Source organism: Echinops telfairi, unplaced genomic scaffold, assembly GCF_000313985.2.
Source record: "Echinops telfairi isolate 266 unplaced genomic scaffold, ASM31398v2 ScPeMD7_7400;HRSCAF=8409, whole genome shotgun sequence".
NCBI lineage: Eukaryota > Metazoa > Chordata > Mammalia > Afrosoricida > Tenrecidae > Echinops > Echinops telfairi.
Genome location: NW_022111300.1, coordinates 47,850,352 through 47,870,829, shown reverse-complemented (window position 1 = coordinate 47,870,829; position 20,478 = coordinate 47,850,352). Strand labels below are relative to the sequence as shown.

Sequence of the window (20,478 nt, the reverse complement as noted above, 5' to 3'; positions counted from 1 at the left end):
GGCTCTGGCTCCATCACCCTAACTCCATGTGTCTTGTCAACAGGAATGTCTCACAGGGAGAAATTGTGTGTCCCGCCTCCAGAGAGGAAGAGAGGAGTTCTCAGAATCCTCAGAAGGCCATGCCCAAACAGAGGTCTCACTGGCTATGATCTGATTGACAGGCTTGACTCCAACCCCTTCCTCAAGTTGACAGATTATGCGACTGCTACACATGTCATCATCGCCTCTGAATCATAGAGACCGTATATGACAAAGTAGAACTAACTGCCCATAGGGTAGCCTAGGTGGTGTAAACTTTATGGGAGCAAGTTGTCAGCTCTTTTCTCCCATAGAGCTGCTGGTAGGTTCCAACCATTGAGTGCTTAACCAACGGGCTACCGGAGGTACTACAGTATATGAAGCACCCTCAAATAGAATACCATATTGTTAGTGATTTAGAACATATATAGTGGTCTCCCATTACATGTAACGTGCTGCAATATATTGAGATTTGCTTTACTCTCTTATGAATATACTAGAATTTTTTTGCCATTATGTGACCAAGAGGATTGTTTCCAATGTGCAGCTGTTATAAAGAATCTTTGCACATGCACACTTAAATGTGGGAATACTAAATTGAAGGTGTAGACATCTTCCTCTTCACTAGTTGTTGTCAAAACATTCTTCAGTGTGGTTGGACCAACATGAGCACCTGCCTCCCCTCATCCCAACAATGCTTAGTGTTGTTATTCTACCTTTTGCCAAAAAGTTGGGTATTGTGAAATGCATTTCACTGATTACTATTGAATTTGGTTATCCTTTCACAGGTTGTTTTCATTTATGAATTACCGGTCTATATTTTTGCTCATTTTTCATCAGGTTACATTTTCCCTTAGGTAGTCTATACAAATTTGGTATTGTAAAACCTTTTGACCGTTGTCTATGTGGAAATATATTTATATTTTCCTAATCTATGGCTTGTCATTTATTTTTTTTTAAAGAATTTCAATTCCATTAGAGCCCAATTGATCAATTCCTAATTTTAAAATCTGAGATTTTTATGCCTTAGGAAATCTTTACTCCAACTCATAAACACATTTTTAATATTTTCTTCAAAACACTTAAGTTCAGCAGTAAGCCAATAACGACAGGGATAGGGGAATAGCATGGGATCTAAAATTGACGGTGAGGAGGGTGTAGCATTCCTGGTCATGTTTGATCGATTGAAATGTATCTGAGAGGAATGACTGAGAAGTGAACAATGGGCAAATGTGATAGTTGGGCAGGAGGAAAAAACAAGAAAGTAAAAATTTTATATATAGGTTTAGATATGTAAATATATATAGGTATAGTGTGTGTATATGTACAACAAGGAAGAGATGGACTTTGGGCCTCTACTTAAATCTTACCTCAGTACAAGAATGGTTTGTTTTAATAATGTGGCAATGTATGATACTCTCCTTCCCAACACACCAGAAGACAAAAGAAATGCATAAGCAAATGGAGTGAAGAAAGCTGATAGTGGCTGGCTATTAAAAGATAGCCACTCCAGAGAGTCTGGAGTCTTAAAGGCTTGAAGTAAACAAGCGGCCATCTAACTGGAAAGCAACAAAGCCGACATGAAAGAAGCACACCAGCCTGTGTGATCATGAGGTGTTGATGGGAACAGGTATCAGAAGTTCAAAAACAAGCAATCAAATTGACGTGAAGAAGCGTAGACAAAATGGAGACCCAAAACCCACCTGTAAGACAATTGGACAGTCCCTCACAGAAGGGCCACATGGAAGGGATGATATACCCAGGGTGTAGTAGAGCAACGACGAAACACTTAACTATCCTCTAGTTCTTTAATATTTCGCCCCCTTACTATTATGGTCTTAGTTTTGCCTCATTAATCTTGTAAGACCTGTGTATTCTCATTTGTATAATTAAGATTGCTCAATGCATGAAATCCAAGATATATAATCTTTAAGAAGCAGTAACTGGGAGTAATGATTCCCTGAGGGTAGAAGAAAGTGGGGGGACCTGATAGCAATGCTGACTGTGTAACCCCACTTGAAGGGAATGCATAATAGAATTGTAGGTGAATAGATACACTGGATAGTATAAGATACGGGGGGTGGGGGAGGGCAATATATATATATATAAGGTTTCCAGGGAGGAGGGTGGGGGAAGGAGGAGATAAAGGGGAGCTGATATCAAAGAGTTCAAGAAGAAAGAAAACATCTTGAAACTGATGGTGGCAGCAATTATACAATTATGCTTGGTCTAATTGAATTATGGATTGTTTAATATCTATAAGAGTTCCCAATGAAATGATTTTTAAAAACCACAAGTTCAATTTCTCACATTTAGATTTTAATTCATTTGGACACTTTAATTGGTGTGTATATATATGAGTATGAGAATACATATGGTATAAGGTTACAAAAAAACAACAAGCACACTGACTTTTTCTCTAAGAGGAGAAGACGTCTATGGAAAAGTCTACTCACCCCTCTTCTCTGATACCCAGGGCTCAATGAGTTTGTGTCTGGGTTCTACCCTTGGTGGCATAGTGATTACACACTGGGCTGTTAACAAAGTCAGCTGTCTGAAGCCACCGACCACTCCACAGGCGAAAGAAGAAACTTTTTACTCCTGTAAAGAGTTACAGTCTCAGAAATCCACAGGGGGCAGTTCTGCCATGAGTCAGAACTGCCTAGATGGCAGTGAGCTTGAGTATGTACATTATCTCTCTGCTACTTTGCTTTTAAGTGTTTTCTTCTACATATGGCGATATCCATTTTAGAAAAATATTAAGTTCCAAAAAAGGACAAATTTCCATTTCTGTCCATTAGTTGGAGGAGCCTGGTGTCATAGTTGGTTACATACACATTGGGCTGTTAACCACAAGGTCAGCAAATTGAAACCACTAGATGCTCCATGGGAGAAAGATGAGGCTCTCTACTCCCTTAAAGAGTTATAGCCTCGGAAACCCAAGGGGCAGTTTTACAGGGTTGCTAGCAGTCAGAATGATGGCAGTGGTCCATTAAGTATGAATCTGCGTAACTGTGTTAGTCTGGGTAGACTAGAGAAACAAATCCATAGACACTCATATGTATATAAGAAAGATGTTTATATACAAGAGCAACTGAATATTCAAAAACATCCCAGCCCAGTCCAGATCAAGTCCATAAGTCCAATATTAGCCCATATGTCCAATACTAATCTATAAAGTCCTCTTCAGACCCATGAAACACATGCAATGATGCCAAATGCAGGAGGATCACAGGCCAGTGGGTTGGAAGTCTTGTGGATCCAGTGGCATTGTAAGCATCCCAGCACTGGCAGGGGTCTCTACGTGGCTTCTCCAGCTCCCAGAGTGTAGCAACATGTGTCTTGTCAGTAGAGCATCTCTCAGGGAGTGAGCAGAGAGAGAGAAGCGTCTCCCGCCTCCAAGGAGGAAGTACAGGAGTTCCCAGAATTCTCAGAAGGCCATGCCCACACAGAGGCCTCATTGGTTTTATCTTGACAGGCCAGACTCCAACCCTTCACTTGTAATCCTCTCAAATTGACACCAGATTATGTAACTACCACACTAACAATTATCTAAGAAGACTCTAGTCACCATAAATAAGTTAAACATAATTTGTATAAAGATACCTCCAAAATATAGGTACAATGCCTTCACAGACATAAAACACAATGCATTAACTAAACACAACTTTTAAATGAATTACACAACCCTAACAATGTCTGCCTTTTCATAATTTGTTTTTCATTAATTCAGACTCACTCTCTGCCACTGGCTTGTAACCAGATGGATATTAATTCAGTATATCCATACAACAACCCTTGATAAACACTACTATTTCATTTTACAGATGAAGACAGAGAGATTAAGTATCTTGCCCAACCAAGCAAGTGGCAAAAACAAGACCCAAGCAAGGCATCCAATGCCAAAACCTGTGCTCTTAAAAGTATGTTGCCTTTTCCTTTAAAACTAGCAGATTTCTTTGGTGGCAGGTGAGGCAACTCTTTAATGATAACTTCTATCAAATTCCTAATGCAAACTTCAAACACAGCTGTTCTAACATCTGCTTTTTACTTTTCAGTGAGAAACGTGGTTTAAACGCTATGCAAGAATACAGTGGAAATGCTATTGTTTTCATTAAAGCACTCTTTATCCATTCACTCAGCTTAACTCAATCAATTAGTACTCTGGACATTATCTATCTTTCTTAGTTAGTCATTATCAGCAAATCTTACATAATCTTCCTTCAATATGGCATTTTTCCTCGTAAAAGAAAGAAGTCATTATAAAAGTTTTTGAAGTTCTGTCACATATCAACTCTCATCAGAATACTTATTAGAAACCCCATGATGAATAACATCCAGGAACACAACAGTTAATTGTTTGGCTGCTAAGAGAAAAGCTGGCATTTGCAATTACTCAGCTGTTCTTGGGGAGAAAGACCTGGTCATCTATTTCCATACAGGCAGGGCAGCAGTTCCACTCTGTCACATGGGATCACTATGAACAGGAATCAACAATAGTGGGCAGAAATTATTCTTCCCTTACAAAGAATACGAAACAAAAACTCAAAAGTAGTGAAGTGATTTTCCCAAGGTGACAGAGCAAGTAAACGGCTTAAGGAGAAGTGAAGATCAGACATTGGCCCTACAAGTCTTGTAGTCTACTATACCACAGACCGGCATAGGGTTACTATCATTTTATCAGTTACACATCTTTCCACAGCTACTCTAATCAAGCCCCTATTTCTTCATTTGGTTCATACACAGTGTGCGAGCTCTCCTATATCTTGCTAACGTCCAAACATACCTGTTCTACACAGTCTCCTGGATCCCCGACATCTTTTCTTATATCTGATTACTGTAACCAATAATTTGGGGAATCCATTCCTCATAATGTTCAGTTTACAACTGTGTAGATTCTGTTACCAAAAAAACAAACCCAGTGCTTTGAATCAATTCTAACTCTTTACAAGCCCACAGGGCAGAGCATAACTGCCCTGGCTGTATTTCTATGGAAGCACTTCCAAGGCTGTAATCATTATGGAAGCACACTGCCACACCTGTCTTTACTGGAACAGCTAACAAGTTCACATCACTAACCTTTCAGTTGACAGCTGAAATGCTTAACCACTATGCCACCAGAAATCCTTCTTAGACTTTGAAGGTATAAAGTATCTGTGAAGGCGGAGTTATAGAAATCTAAAGGCCCATGCTCCAATGAAACAGGGGCAGTAACCACATCAAATTTAAATGCAACCTTGAAGGAAATAATACTGTCAAGTTCAAGGACAGATTAACCTCATATGAAAGAAAATTCTTCGCCCGCCGCCCCCACCCCAAACTCAAACAATCAGAGAGGCACTGAGTTCAAATATGGCCAAGTAATAAATGTGTGTTAACTGCCTCATTTGCCATGAGCCCAGAAAAACTGGATGGTGCCCAGTTACTTTGACTGGACATCTTGATTAAAGACTAATAAAATCTTGATCAAAAGGGGAAATGCAGATCAGAATTTCAAATGCTCAGATACTGGAGGCATTCAAGAAAAGACAAATATACAAAGATATGGTTATGATCTTAGCCACTTGAGATGCAAATCAAAGTAACAATGAAATTTCATCTCACTCTGGCAATAATAGCAATGATCAAAACACCAGAACACAACAAACACTGAGAGATTAGACTTCTCACCACTATGGAAAACAATATTGTGTTTCCTTCCTCAAGTTAGACATAGAAATACCACACAATCCAGGATTTCACAAGGTACACATACTAGAGAAATAGGTGCAGTGACGCGAATGGCTGCAAACATGGCTATGGTCATCACAGCATCATTCATAACAGCAAAACCATGTAAACAACCTATGAGCCTAATGAAAGAAACCAGATAGATAAACTAGGGCACATGCACACAATGGAAGTATTGCAAAATATTACACTAAAATAAGTCAATCACAAAAGGGCAATGATTGTATGAGACCAATACCATAAAAAGTCAAGAAAAGATTTTTTCACAGAAACATTCTTCGGTGGTTATGAAGGATGGCATGGGGAAAGAAGGAAAATCACTACCTAGAAAGGAGTCAACTATCAACTTGGGTGAAGGAGAGGAAATTTACAATAAGTGGGGAAGCATATAATATATAATCTGCAGTATTTACAAATTACAGTAACAATAAAAATAGTAATAGTGGATGCATAAGTACATATGTAAAATGAATAGGTGTGGGATGCATAGAGGAGTACATCCATGAGTCATTATATAGGTTTAGCAAAGGATACTTCTACACGTGTGTTTGCACATACTATAAATATAGCCATGTACACAGCAGGACATAACATGGGAAAAGGTATTGACCTAGGGGTAGGGACCACTCTCAGGGGCCATCTCAGTCAACTATCATAACAGTGTACAATGATGATGTTCCACATCCTACTGTGGTGAGTAGTAGCCAGCATCTAGGTAGCTTGTGAATAGCCAGCCACCTAAGACACAATTACTGGTTTCCCCTCGTCTAGACCAAAAAGGAAAGAAGAAAATCAAAGACCCATGGAAAAAATCCAAAGAGACTAATGAACCTGCAAAGCACAACCTCCATTCGTCTTAGACCATAGAATGAGATGGTGGCCTGCTATCTTCTACTACCTATTGCTCTGATCAGGATCACAATACAAGGTCCTAGATGGAGGATGAGAAAAATGTGGAGCAAAATTAAAAATCATAAATAGATCTGACTTACTGTTCTGATAGACTGACGGAACTCTTAGCCACTCTTCAAACCTGGAACTAGACCAACCCCTGGGGATCACCTTTCAAAGAAACAATACAGTGAACAGTAACACCCCCAAAGGACGTACTCCTCAGAAAAAATCAATCCCATGAAACCAAAAGGGCAACTTTTGCCCAAATCAAAGTTCAAAGGCAGGAAAGGATAGAAGAATGGAAATGAGGAAGACAAGGAGGAAGTGGGAAGAGTGCTTGGTAGGCTCAAATATTCAGCACTCTGTTTAGTAGCCCAACGTTTAACCTATTGCACCAACAGAGAGGAACTGATTTGTTAAAGAGATGGGAACACTGGAAAAAACAACTGAAGCACCTTTGTACTGGGAGACAAAGAAAGGATACTAGAACTCTGGACATGTTGAGAGGTATTCCTGGAGAGTTCTGAGAAAAGGGAGGTCAGATCCGGAGGTTCACGATAATAAAAAGGAGGAAAATGACAGCCTCCTGAATAATGGCTTTATAAAAATTTGAAGGCATGAAAAATACAGAATAAAAGAAGCCGATCACTCAAAGGCATACATCATCCTAGATGACCATCCTAAGAAACCAAAGCCCAATTTTGATTAGACCCCTAAGGCTTCAATTGGAACCAGAATTCTCTTGCTAAATTACTACAATCTGCTTAGTGACGATGTCAAGACAACTGTTAATCTTATAGTTGAATTGCAAAGCTAAACAATTACAATGAAAGTTGTCTGGTTCAACTGGCAAAGCGATGGAAGAGGGAGTGTAAGTGACGTGTTTATGTTTGAGAGTGTGTATTCCAGCAAGTAAGTACAGATATAGATGACTCAATGAGTTCATCATGTGGATTTAGCAGAAACAATGCAATGATGCATTTATCTAACTAACACTAACACATGCCTTCATGCCTTTATCTAACACTAACACATTTATCTAATGCAATGATGCATGCATCTAATACTAAAAGTAACTGCACTGTTACGAGATTCTTCTATTAAAAAGTCACACTTACAAAGCTTTATAGGCATGCCCACTTCTGAAAGTTTACTTTATGCTACTTTGCTTATGAAAGACCTACATTAAACACTAACCAAAAAACAAAGAGGAATTTTGCTTTTTTGATAAGTGCAATTAGCCTGACTCCTTATTTTGCGTGCAGTGAGCTGTTAAAGAGGCAGTGAGTGGTGTTATCAAGCTGCTTTCCCAGGACCCATAGGCAGCATCTCATCAAGCTGCCAGAGCGTAGAACCGTGTCTGTGAACACTGTGTTATTTCAGGTTTTTACATGTTAAATGGTATGACTTGGTAGGCTATTTTTTGGAAGCTCGGAATGCTTAAAAAAAAATTCCCATAGAAACTGATGGTAATTGCTTTTTCTTTAAGCCATTGTGGCTTTACGGAATGCTGTTATTTTTCAATTTCAGGGGGATAACCTGAATATCCTTGTGATATGTTTTATAAATATGGATTATTCTGCTAAACAAGGAAGAAAAGAATTAAACTCAGTCTGAAGACTTGGTAAAGGATATTAAAAGCTTACCTATACCATAACATTAACCTTAGTCAACAGATTTTTAGGGAAATAAGTCTTAAAAATATAAATTGTTTCAAAAATCACTAAATAAAAGGCATTGTGTTTGTAGAGTATACAATATTCTGAAATGCTCTGAATTTCCATAATAGACACATACCAATCAAAACATATACAAAGAAAAATAATTTATTGGCGATAATTCACTATAAACAATGTTAATACTATCTGAAATCAACAAAGGGGGCCCTGGTGACAGAGTAGATTAAGTGTTGGGTGGCTCACTTAAAGGTAGGCAGTCTGGCTTTCACATGCCTATGAGGCAACTGAAAATGCCATGGCTTGGGTCAGACCACCTTAGTCCTCAAAGTAACATCCTTGCTTTTCAACACATTAAAGATGTCTTATGATGCAGATTTACCCAATGCCATGTGTCATATTATTTATCTCTGGGCTGCTGCTTCCGTGAGCATTGATTGTGGAGCCAAGAAAGATGAAATCCTTAACAATTTCAATGTTTTCTCTATTTATCATGATGTTACCTATTGGTCCGATTGTGAGGATTTTTTTTTTTTTACATTGAGTTGTAATCCACACTCAAGACTGTAATCTTTGATTTTCATCAGCATTGCTTCAAGTCCCCCACCCTTTTCACAAACAAGCTTGTGTCTTCTGCATATTGCAGGTTGTTACTAAGCCTTCCTCGAATCCTGATCCTATATTCTTCTTCATATACTCTAGCTTCTCTGATTATTTGCTCACATAGATTGAACACAGTGAGAAAACACAACTCTGACGCACACCTTTCCTAATTTTAAATATTTTAATTGTAGCAGTAAATGATTGACTCTGTTTTTAAAAACTCATCAAACTACACTTAAAATGGGTGCATTTTTTTTTCTGTGAGTTTTATCTCAAAGATAGGGATAAAAATACAATATATGCCTAATATTATTTACAAATGTTAACTGCTTTCCTATCATGGTAGATTTTCAAATCATAGTGAAGACTATTTTATTACAATGAGTCACCTTTTTAGAACAGGTACAACAGGGTACCCCAGACTTATACAAAGGAAGTATTTCTTTTTTTTTTGTATGCTCCCCACCCCACCTTATGATGGCTCTACTTCCTAGAATTAATAAGAAATAGTATGATCAATAATACATTAACTAGCCTTTTGAAATTCCTCATGGGTCGGCAGGCATAGACCCCATTGAATTTTACACTTAAGACATTAACCCAGCCTTTATTTTTTATTTCAAAAGCCAGAGTAATAAGGAAGATACTTCATTCGTTTCCAGGAAATTCATGTTAAAACTGGCACTTCACATACAATAATATCATTTACAATACGTCTGGAGCAGAAGAATTGAAAAGCAAAATTTCCTACCTAATAATCATCCTATGGTTCTTTGAAACTTTTCAGGTATAATTTTAATTAATAGTAACACCTTCCTCCCATCAGCAATAATAGTCACATAACATGGTGAAACTGATAAAATGTTATTTAAATGTATATGCATTTGAAATACTAAAATTTCAAAAGTGAGTGAAATAAAAGTACTCTAAAATACTTGCCTGAGGATATCATTGTTGCATTTTTTTTAAGACAAACACTTGGAGTCAACCAAAACATTCAGATAGAGGGCACTGGTTAAGTGAATTAGACTAGATCCACGGAGGGCTCTTTGCTCTTTGGCAAATGCTGCCCTTTTTTCCAAAGGAAGTATTTCTTATTTGAGCTGAATGTAAAGTACCCCTAAGAAGACGATTTAATAACAGTCAATATGCATGGCTAATAAAACATTAGGAAATATTAAAGTAGCAATGACCATTATGAAAAGATCAAGAGGTTTGTAGTCAGGCATATTTGGCTTTGGATCCTGGCACCACCACTTCACATTTTTTATAACGTTGGGCAAGTTACAGGTGAACTCTCTGAGTCTTACTGTTGCCAGTATACAATAGGGAAATCATCCCCAGCAATCTATGGCCTTATGACAATAAAGTGTGTAAGAAGCCCCCACAGTCACCGTTACCACCATATTCTCCTTTTTCTCTATAAAAAGTACTGTGAGGGGGAGAAAAATGCATAAATATTAGTTTTTAGTATTATATTGGTTGAAATGAGTTTTTGGAAACCTGTCACTGTGAGCATAGATGTATGAATGCACTGGTTATAACTAGCATAAGCTGACTTCTTAGAATTTTAGCCATAACTGGCTCAACTGCTTCTGGGCCAGATGACATCTCAAATTCACATGACCAAGCAGCATGGGGCATAAGGTGTGTAGACATAGCCAGTGAATACTTTGTAGAATGAACTAAGCCAGAACTATTTAATAAGAGAACATGAAATTAAGCCTTCAGCACATGGAGCATACTGGGGGGTGCAGAGGGAGACCACAACTTGCGTTATTATTTATTTAAGAGCCACTAAGGGAAAAAAATGCTGCTAAATAAACTGATATAGCATGGCTTATAACCCATATCCCAACTCTAGAAACACTAAAAAGTTAATAAATATCTTAGAACGAAGGAAATAAAAAGCTTTGTATGCTGGGTTCTATTAAGAAATACACTTCTGTTATGCAACCACGAGGTGTCGAAGGGATCAGGTGTAAGGCATCATCAGAACAAAAAATCTTACCATAGTGAATGATGGGGGGAGTGCGGAGTGGAGATCCAAAGCCCATTAGTAGGCCACTGGAGATCCCCTTGCAGAGGGGTCTCGGGGAGGAGATGAGCCAGTCAGGGTGCGATGTAACAATGGTGAGAAATACAACTTTCCTCTAGTTCCTAAAGGTTTCCTCCCCGCTCCCACTACCATGACTCGAATTCTATCTTGCAAGACTGGCTAGACCAGAGGAGGTACACTGGTACAGATAGGAACTGAAAATACAGGGAATCCAGGACGGATGAGCCCTATAGGACCAGTGGTGTGAGTGGCAAAACAGGGAGGGTAAAGGGAGAATGGGTAGGAAAGAGGGAACCGATTACATGGAACTGTGTGTGACCTCCTCCCTGGGGGACAGACAACCGAAAAGGGGATGAAGGGAGACGTCGGACAGGGCAAGATATGACAAAATACCCATTTATAAACTATCAAGGGCTCATGCAGGAGGGGGGAGCGGGGAGGGAGGGGAAAAATGAGGACCTAATGTCGGGGGTTTAAATGGAGAGAAAATGTTTTGAGAAACGATGTACAAATGCACTTTACACAATTTATGTGTGTATGGATTGGTATAACAGTTGTATGAGCCCCTAATAAAATGTTAAAAAAGAGAAAAAACAAACAAACATTAAAAAAAAAAAGAAAATAAACTTATGTAAAAAGAAATACACTTCTGAAATTGCCATTCTCATCCATTGTATATTGTACTATTCAAAGTTAAAATAGGAGATTGACCAAAAAAAGCTCTAAAATTGATAAATGCAATTCAAGGAAGGAGGGAAAGGTAAAAGAAGAAAGGGTAATTTTAAAATACTCAAGCTAAAATTTATGAACTGCCAAACAAGTTCACTTCAAAGCCATCAGACAAGAATGCCTTTCAGATGATGAAATGTTGATACAATGATGAAAGAAAATTAGTAAAGTCTTTTTGGGAAGGCAATTTACCTCATTTAATCAAAGATTTTCATTTAAAAAAAAATCCTCTGAACCAAGGACTCATAATAACTTAGTCTATGGAAATAATTCTGGATGGGCCTGAAAGTATGCCTCATCCCCAATTTCTTTATAATAGAGACACAGAGAAATCTAAAGAGATTAAAGTAAAAGCTTACTGAATAAAATATGATAGTACAATACCACTATGTTGTAAAATATTTAATGAGATGGGGGTACATTCACAGGTTAATTATAAAGCCATGTAAAAGAGTTTAATGCAATTTTTACTTCTTAAAACATATGCACAGAAATCAAGAAAGGCAAAGACCATTAACAGCAGATAGTGGAATTATAAATAATTTTGACTTTTTCTTATTACTCATCTGTATTTCATAACTTTTTTTGTGCCTTCAATTTGCTTTGTATTAACTTAAAAATATACTATATTTACATCAGCCATGTATGTATATAGGACCCAGGACCTAAAGGGTGCGATTAAGTGAGAACAGAAAAGCACAGGCACAAATGATTACTGTAGCCTAAATTACATTTATAATATCTGATGACAGGATTTACATTACTTTGAGAGCTTATACAAATATATACAACTCTTTGATACAAAAAGTCCTAACTAAGAAGATGTTTTCCTGGTAAACAGTGTGATTAAGCCATAATAAGATAGGCTAAACAGATAAAGCAATTCTTTAAAAGTAAATGACTGAAAGTTAAGAGTACATAATAACTCTTTATACTTATACGCTATAGTAGAAAACACAGCAGTTACAATTCAATTGTGTTCTCCAATAAGCCAGGGACGTTACAAAGTAGAGAATATAAAAATGCTCTATTTATTGGAATTGTCAATAAATAAAATACTGAAGAACTAAACGCTGTGATTAAGGTTTGAGAGCCATGCAATGAAAAGAACTAAGTAGGTCAGAGGTTTCCGTGGAAAGCTTTTATAAAGGTGTATTTGCACTGGCACTTGATGAATTAATAAGAGCTTGCCATGTGAAGATCATTATTAAGTAATGTAGTAACCCTAAAATAAAAGCCTGGTTAAACTATGGAATGGTATGAAGTCTGGATTAGCTCCTAATAAAATGGTTTGGAAAATAATAATAAAGTCTATTTTTTAAAGTAATAAAATAAAGCCAATTCTTATTTTGTTTGCGTGTCACATTTAACACGTTAGTAAATTCCCGTTGGCTTCATATAAAGCACCTCATACCATCAATTTGGGCAAGACCTGAAAGTTCTCCTTAAAGGTATGGATAACCGGGAATCTTAGTGAGCATCACTGAGTCTTCAGGACCAAAGAAATATTTATAAATGTATGAAGAAGACTGTAAACGATCACTCTAGAAGGCTAAAATGCTAATAACAAGGTGAAAAAGTAACGCCCATCACTCACGCAGAGAAAAATAGCCGGCTAGGTGGTGGGTGGAGACCATGAGATCAACAACAGGCAGCACGTTGGCAGCCCAGCTCCCACTGAAATTAACGCCAGGAAACCGAATGAAATTTACTTGCGACATATAAACAGAACACAACTCCTGCAGGCGAAAGCCCGGCTTTGGGGTTCAGCAGTCATCCCAAAGGCAAAGGGTCATAAGGCTGCACCTGACTTTTTCCCGTCCAGTCTTTGCTAACCACGGTAAGTGACCTAGGTGGCCGCCAACGGCCAGCGAGACACACCACCCACAGAGAATCAGAAAGTGACCGAGGGTATACATTTTAAGGACCACAATTCCCTGGGCCGTATGATTCAGGGAAATGGAGGAAAAGGAAATATGCTTAAAGCGATAAGCCAGTTTACGAGCGGGCTGGAAATTCGTGGGATCTTACGGGCGCGGACACCCACAGGGGTGCCGGGACCGAGCGAGCACCCAGCCGGGGGCAGGAGACCCGCGGAGCGCTGACAGTCAGGCCCTTCAGCTTCCAAGGCGAAACAAAACCCTTCCCGGATCGCGCGCTCTCCAGCGTTCCGACGCTCTGCGCCCCCCGGCCCAGGAAGACTCCTCCCGGTCCCCAACTCCACGGGACCCCAACCTTCCGCCACAAGCGACCCGGGGACGAGCACTTACTGAGCTGTCCCCCTCCCGACGCGGTGCTCGGCTCCCGGCCTCCGGCGCCTCCGACGCCGGCTGCTCCGGGGAAGGCGGGCGCTCCCACCCCCGGCGGGGTCCCGCTCTGCCGCTCGAAGTTGCCCGGGTTGGAGAAGTAGTCGCGCAGCCGAGGCAGCTCGCGGCCGCTCTCTAACAGCTCGGTGTGCAGCTCCAGGGCCGTCAGCAAGTACTGATCGCGCAACAGCTGAGCGGCGATGGCATCAATGGACAGTCGGGCCGGGGGCTCCCCGAGGCCCCCCAGCGCCACCGCGGCCGCCTCCCCAGGGAGCGCTGGCCGCGCGCTGCTCCCCAAAGCCACAGGGTCCTGTGGCGACAGCGAGCCCACCGAGCCAGGATCCAGGCCACCCCCGGAACCCAGCCGAAGTCCTGACCGCCGCTCCTGGGTCGCCGCTACCTCGTCGTCCTCCTCGTCCGTATCGCTGAGGAAGGGATTCACGCCGCCGCCGCCACCTCCAGGAGCCATCGCCGCCATCTTTTCTGTCAGGAGGGTGGGCGCCTCTCTGACTGCCTCAGACAGGCCACAGCCTGAATCTCCCCACAAGCTCGGCGGGCACGGTGCGCCTCCACGGCCCGGGCCTGGCCGGGTCCCGCCTCCCCCTGGAGACCAGGCGTGGCTCGGAAGCTGAAGGTCCTGATGCAGCTACGCCCGCTGCCTCAGCCGCGGCTGCACCAGCAGCCTGGCTCAGTAGGCGTCTTCCTGGTCTCCAATCCCGCGAGATACCGCGCGTGTCCTGCCCCTCTTGAGGCCCCTCCCACGCCGGAGCCCCGCCTCGGTCCCGCCCATTTTCAACGCCCGCGAGGAAGAATTCAGGGCAGCCCTCCCACTCCACAGCAAAGCCCGCTCCCAGCTCCCGAGTCATTGGCGGATGGAGGCGGGGGGCGGGAGTTAAGGGGGCGTAACTCTGGAAATATCGCGAGAGCGGCGGCAGATCAGGTAGGTGTTGGGGGCGTTACTGAGTCGAGAGACGGTTGCCGGGAGGCTTAGGGCAGACCTTTTAGGCTAGCGGTTCGGGCTGTAGGAGGGCACTGACCGAGACCTTTCGTGGCCTTCTGTGTCAAGACCTCATTTCCGAGTCAGATGTGATCTGCATGAGCCGCAGGGAAAGTTCGGGGGCTGGTGCCGAGGTGCGGCGGCCCCAAAACTGCGACCTGGCCCCCTGCGAGCTTCCTTGTCTCGGTGTTTGCTGCCCGTGGGTGACGTCCCTCTGGCCAGGTAGCCGATGTTCAGGCCAGGAGTCTGAAGGTGCCTTCCTTTCCTTCCCTCCCGCCATGTGCTGGCTGTCCCTGAAAGCCAGGCGGCAGTTCCGCTGCCCTTGGGGAGCGCTCCTTCCAGGAGATGGTCAGCCCGCGTGTGGGGTAAGAAGCATCCCAAAAGTGGCCCTGGGGCCGAGGCCTCTTGTAGTGGTACCCCCAGTGTCCCCAAACGGGTGAGCACTCCGTTAGGTGCTCACTAAACACGCTGGATTAATACATGCATCGCACCCTATCCATTTCCACCCCCCTCCCCAGAGAGGTTAAGTCACCTAAAACCCAGAATGGTCCCCTGACCTGTTCAAGTCTCCTGCACCGTTCACCACCGAAAGAACTAAAGTCGGGGCTCTCTGAGTTCCTGTGGCAAAGACGTTCTTTTTCCATGACGTCCTGCAGCGTTCCTGACTCCTCCACGTAGACGTTTTGATTGTGACACAATTACTTTTTTAAAGTTTTATATTTACGAGTTGTCCTTTCCTTTATCAAACGTTTGCCCTTAAAGTTAAGTATACCCCTAACTAGGATTTCAACGCCTATCTTTTTTGTCCTTCCTTGACCCCAAATCCATGTACAGTATGTTGGTTGCGGTGGCGTGGGCTGCTGTCATGGAGTTCATTCTGACTAATAGCAAGTGACTAGACCAGGGCGGGTAACCTTTATCCTGCCAGGTGCTATTCGGATGTTTATAATATCATTTACCGGCCGTACAAAATTATCAACTTGGAAAGGAACTGCTGTATTTAATCAAACCTTTTAATTACCTTACTCCTAGTGGGATGGCTAGAATGGCTGCTCATTGGTGAGGTGCGTGAGGTTAGCTATGGAGCCCGTGGTGCAGTGGCTATGAGCTGGGCTGGGATACCATACGTATGTTTGGCATACATATGGTTGCCAGTTCAAAACCACCTTCAGCTCTGCAGGAGAAAGACTGGGCTTTCCACTCCCATAAACAACTACTGTCTTGGAAACCCACAGGGGCTATGCGTTAGCATTTGACTCAATGGCAGTGAGCGAATTGAATGAGGTTAGCTAGTAGTGATGAATTTCATGGCCCTTGCAGGCTGGATCCTCAAACCTACTACCTGCCTTTCAGGGAAAAAAAAAAAAAAAAAAGATTCAGTGTCTCTCTGGCAATTAAAAACTTTTGTGTGATAGCTCATAATCCAGGATGAATTGTAGGCATCTGCTTTAGCAGCCTGTAGTATTAAATAAAATATGTCTTAGGAGGTGGAGGGAAGGTGAGAGGCCCAGCCCCCACCCGCTGCTACTCCTACGAGTTCAGTAATACTACTTCTGGGTTCAGTAATGCACAATTGTACGGTTGAGATATATAAGTATTACATTAAAGTCATCGAGAGCATGAGAGATAATACAATAATACAGTCAGGCATGATACATAGCAACATTGCTCACCTCAGCCCAGCTTGGTGGTCCACGTGGAGAGAGGGGGAAGGGAAGGAGGGGAAGGGAACAAGGGAGAGGGGAGTGACCAGGGAGTGAGCAGCAAGGAGCTCAGAGTCACAGTCGGAGAGAGAAGTCCTTGAAGTCTTACACCTATATACCTTTTGGGGGCAATTCAGCCCACTAATTACAGGTAAAGACATACGTCACAGGAAGTGGCTGCACTATAGGTTACACAGCAATGAGAGGGTGGTCTCTGGGTCTCCATAGGAACATTATCAGTAGGGTGTAAACCCCTCCTACAGGAGCCTGTCCATTGTCCCCAGAGGCAGGGAACAGGCCCACCCCTGTGGAGGGATGAGACAGCAGTCTGGCAACTGATTCCCTCAGGGGAGGGAATGCCTGCGCATCTGACCTCCCCCCACAGCAGCCCACTTTGGGAACATTGTTATGGACAGATAAGAACTGTCCCAGAGGGTTTTCAAGGCTGTAAATGTTTATGGAAGCAGTCTGCCTCACCTTTCTCCAATAGAGTGACTTGTGTGTTTGAACTACTAACCTTTGGGTTAGCAGTCCAATGCTTAACCCATGGCTACCTGAACTCCACATATATATAGGCATGCAGATAGATTGGGATGTTTACAGGTTGTCTATTTTCTTGCTGGACAGCTTCCAGTAAGCACCAAGATAAGTAGGTGGCAGCTCTGGTGGCACAGTGGTTATGCACTGGGGTGCTAACCACAAGATCTGAAGTTGGAAACCTTCGGCCACTCCAGGACTTTCTACTCCCATGAAGAGTTACAGTCTTGGAAATAACAGGGACAGTGCTACCCTGTCCGAGAGGGATGCTGTGAGTCAGTTGGTATGAACTTGATTTTAGTGTGTTTTGAATTTTGACTATCAGCTAAGTTGCATATTAAAGCAGTAAAGTATCTCTTCTTTATCTTTGTGGAAAAATGAAAATGGAGCATTCTCACTTAACCATAGGTCAGGTTGTTGATTTACATGTAAAGGTATGCCAGCAGTTAAGTCCAGTCTTTCAGTTTACCTGGGCCGCGGAAAGGAAAGTTTCATTTGGATGAGGTTTTGGTGCAGAGGGAGTGTTTTTGCCTGTTCGTTTTGTTTTTTAGTGTGTTAGCATCAAGAAATCATGTATTAGAGAAAATAGAATAGTAAATGAATACAAATGCTCTAGTGCTAAATACTTTTTTTGTGCTATACATCAAAACATATGTTTAACAAAAGACACCTGGTCACAGGAAAATAATATAGAAATAGCTAAGTACCTATCTTGTTGAGAGACCTAGGGGCATAGTGGGTTTTGTATTGGGCCTATCTTGTTAAATCCACTGCCATCAAGTCCATTTGACACACAGTGGACTCTACAGGACAAAGTAGAACCATCCCATAGGATTTCCAAAAGCTTTATGTACATCTTTAATGGAGCAGAAAGCTTTGTCTTTCTTCCTCAGAGCAGTTGGTGGGTTTGAACTGCTGACCTTGCAGTTAGCACTCCAATGTGTAACTGACAGTGCCATCAAGGCTCCCGTTAGATATTTCCCAGCAAAAGAGATTACAGATCCTTATGTTAGGTGAATGATCCTGAGAGATTAAAATGGTTCCAATTTCAGGAATGGAGGAATTGGTGAATGGCATAAAAGGGCATGACTAGAAATAGATTAAATGTGTACAGTATTTCCATCTCTCTCATGAAGAAATTTCAGGAGAAAGATGAGGCTTTGCTACTCCCGTAAAGAGTTATAGTGTTAGAAATCCACAAGGGCAGTGCTAACCTGTTCTATAGGGATGCTATGAGTCAGCTCAACTCTATGGCAGTGAGTTTGAGCTTTTGAGAATGAGGAGTTTTAGACACCTCTTGGGCTGCTCACCAAAAGGTTGACAGTTTGAAGCAACAAGGCGCCCATGGGAGAAAGGTGAGAGGTCTGTGCCACAAAGATTACAGCCTTTGAACACGACGTGACAGTTCTGCTCCAGCCTATAGGGTCGCTATGAGTAGGCATCAATTTTATGGCAGTGGGTGTTTTTGTTTTTGTTTTGCACGCAGGTCCCCAAACAGGATTGTGTTTATGAGGTAGAAAACGTAAGTTTAAATCCCAATCCTACCAATTCCCGAATGTGAGACCTTGATAAAGTTCCCAGCAATACTTGTATCCACTTTCCAAAGGTGATAAAGTATACAAATTGGTAGGCTACAAAGGAATATCACTTGTAACGTGTTTGTCACAGCTCTTGGTACCCAAACCAGAAATGATGCTAACTCAGGACAGCCCCGCTGAGTGGAACTGTGCCCCATGGGGTTTTCAGTGGCAGATTTTTCAAAAGTAGATCATTAGGTCTTTCTTCTGAGGCAGCCCTGGGTAAACTCAAACCACCGATCTTTCCATGAGCAGAAAAGCACATCAACTGTTTGCACCACCCATGGACTTTGCCCTTGTACCAAGTACACAAGAAGTCTTGCTATGATATAAAATGACGATGTTTTTAAGGTGAACCAGAGATATACATAAACCATAGGTGCATGAATAGATTTGGGGCTTGCGCTTAATTCTAGCCCAATTGGTTCTTATGAGATGGCCCTGCTTGATGCTCACCCTCGTAAAGGTATTGGGTGCTATAGCAAAGTGTGATGAAGAAACTAGATGATGCTTGGCTATCAGAAAGAATATCTTCTGAGGTTTTAAAGGCTCGTTTTCAAACAAGCAGCTATATAAGTGAGGGATCAGCAGTCCACATGATAGAAGCACACCAGCCTGTGTGATCTAAGGATTGTAAATAATCAAATTCTATAGGGGGGAATTGTGTCAGAGCTTAAATTGTGAACAGCTGGTTTGCAGAAGGCCATGGATGAAAGTCGAAGCCCAAAATCCATTTGCAGAGTTCACACATGGATCAAGCCTCCAGAGAAGCCCCTCTGATCACAGATGCGAGTTGTGAATAGTTCTGTTATCAGAGAGCATTGTAGAGCTCATTGTGACAGATGCAGTTAGGTTAAAATGTAATATCATTTGATCTTGCCTCTTTTTTCTTTTAAAAAAAACCGAAGGGGAAATACATGTGGATAAACCCCCGGTGATGCCCCTCTGACCATAGGCCAGGATGAGAATAGCCTTGCTATCATGCAGAATGCATTGAAAAGTAAATTGTTGCAGATGCAGTTAGGTTAAAATTCACCACCTTATCATTTGATCTCCCTTATGATCCATTTAAATTTGTTCTACTTTCTTTTCAATTGAGGTTTTTATCTGTTTTACTTTATTATTGTTGTTGTTAGATTTTTTTAATTACATTTTTTCATATATGTGATCCAGGATAGGTAAATCTTTAGAGACAGTAACTGGATTACTGGTGCCTTGGGGGTATGATTGGGAAAGTTGGGGAGAAATAGGCAGCTAATAACAAGTACAAGAATGAAGAAAATATTTTAAAACCCATTGTGGTGATTATTGTACAACCCTTCTTGATGTGATTGAACCATTGAATTGTATGATATGTGAATTATATGCCAAGAAAACTGTTAGGAAAAATGTTGCTATTATAATCATTCCAGAAGCCTTTATGGTGTAGTGGATTAAGCAGTGGGCTAAAGATGAAACCATGGAAACACTTTGGAGCAGCCCTACTCTGTCCCTTAGAGTCACTATAATTTGGAATCCACATTTGGCATTGGATCTGATAGTCATTGATTCTTTATTTTAATCATTTTATTAGGGGCTCATACAACTCTTATCACAATTCATACATACATCAATTGTGTAAAGCGCATTTGTACATTCATTGCCCTCAT

At 41.6% G+C, this 20,478-nt stretch overlaps 2 protein-coding genes across 2 annotated transcripts in view; one reads left to right on the top strand and one right to left on the bottom strand.

Annotated features, from left to right (window-relative positions):
* RELCH (RAB11 binding and LisH domain, coiled-coil and HEAT repeat containing) overlaps positions 1 to 14,650 on the bottom strand; it is a 121,701-nt gene extending 107,051 nt beyond the window's left edge. Inside the window, exon 1 of the mRNA XM_045296067.1 lies at positions 13,980 to 14,650. Within this exon, the coding sequence (XP_045152002.1) occupies positions 13,980 to 14,493 (514 nt within the window). The 5' untranslated portion in view covers positions 14,494 to 14,650. The remainder of the gene's footprint in view (positions 1 to 13,979) is intronic.
* Positions 14,651 to 15,362: 712 nt separating this feature from the next.
* Positions 15,363 to 20,478, top strand: part of LOC101662120 (GPI ethanolamine phosphate transferase 1) — a 106,323-nt gene continuing 101,207 nt past the window's right edge. The window contains exon 1 of the mRNA XM_013004739.2: positions 15,363 to 15,377. The gene's annotated coding sequence lies outside the window, so the exon portion shown is untranslated. The remainder of the gene's footprint in view (positions 15,378 to 20,478) is intronic.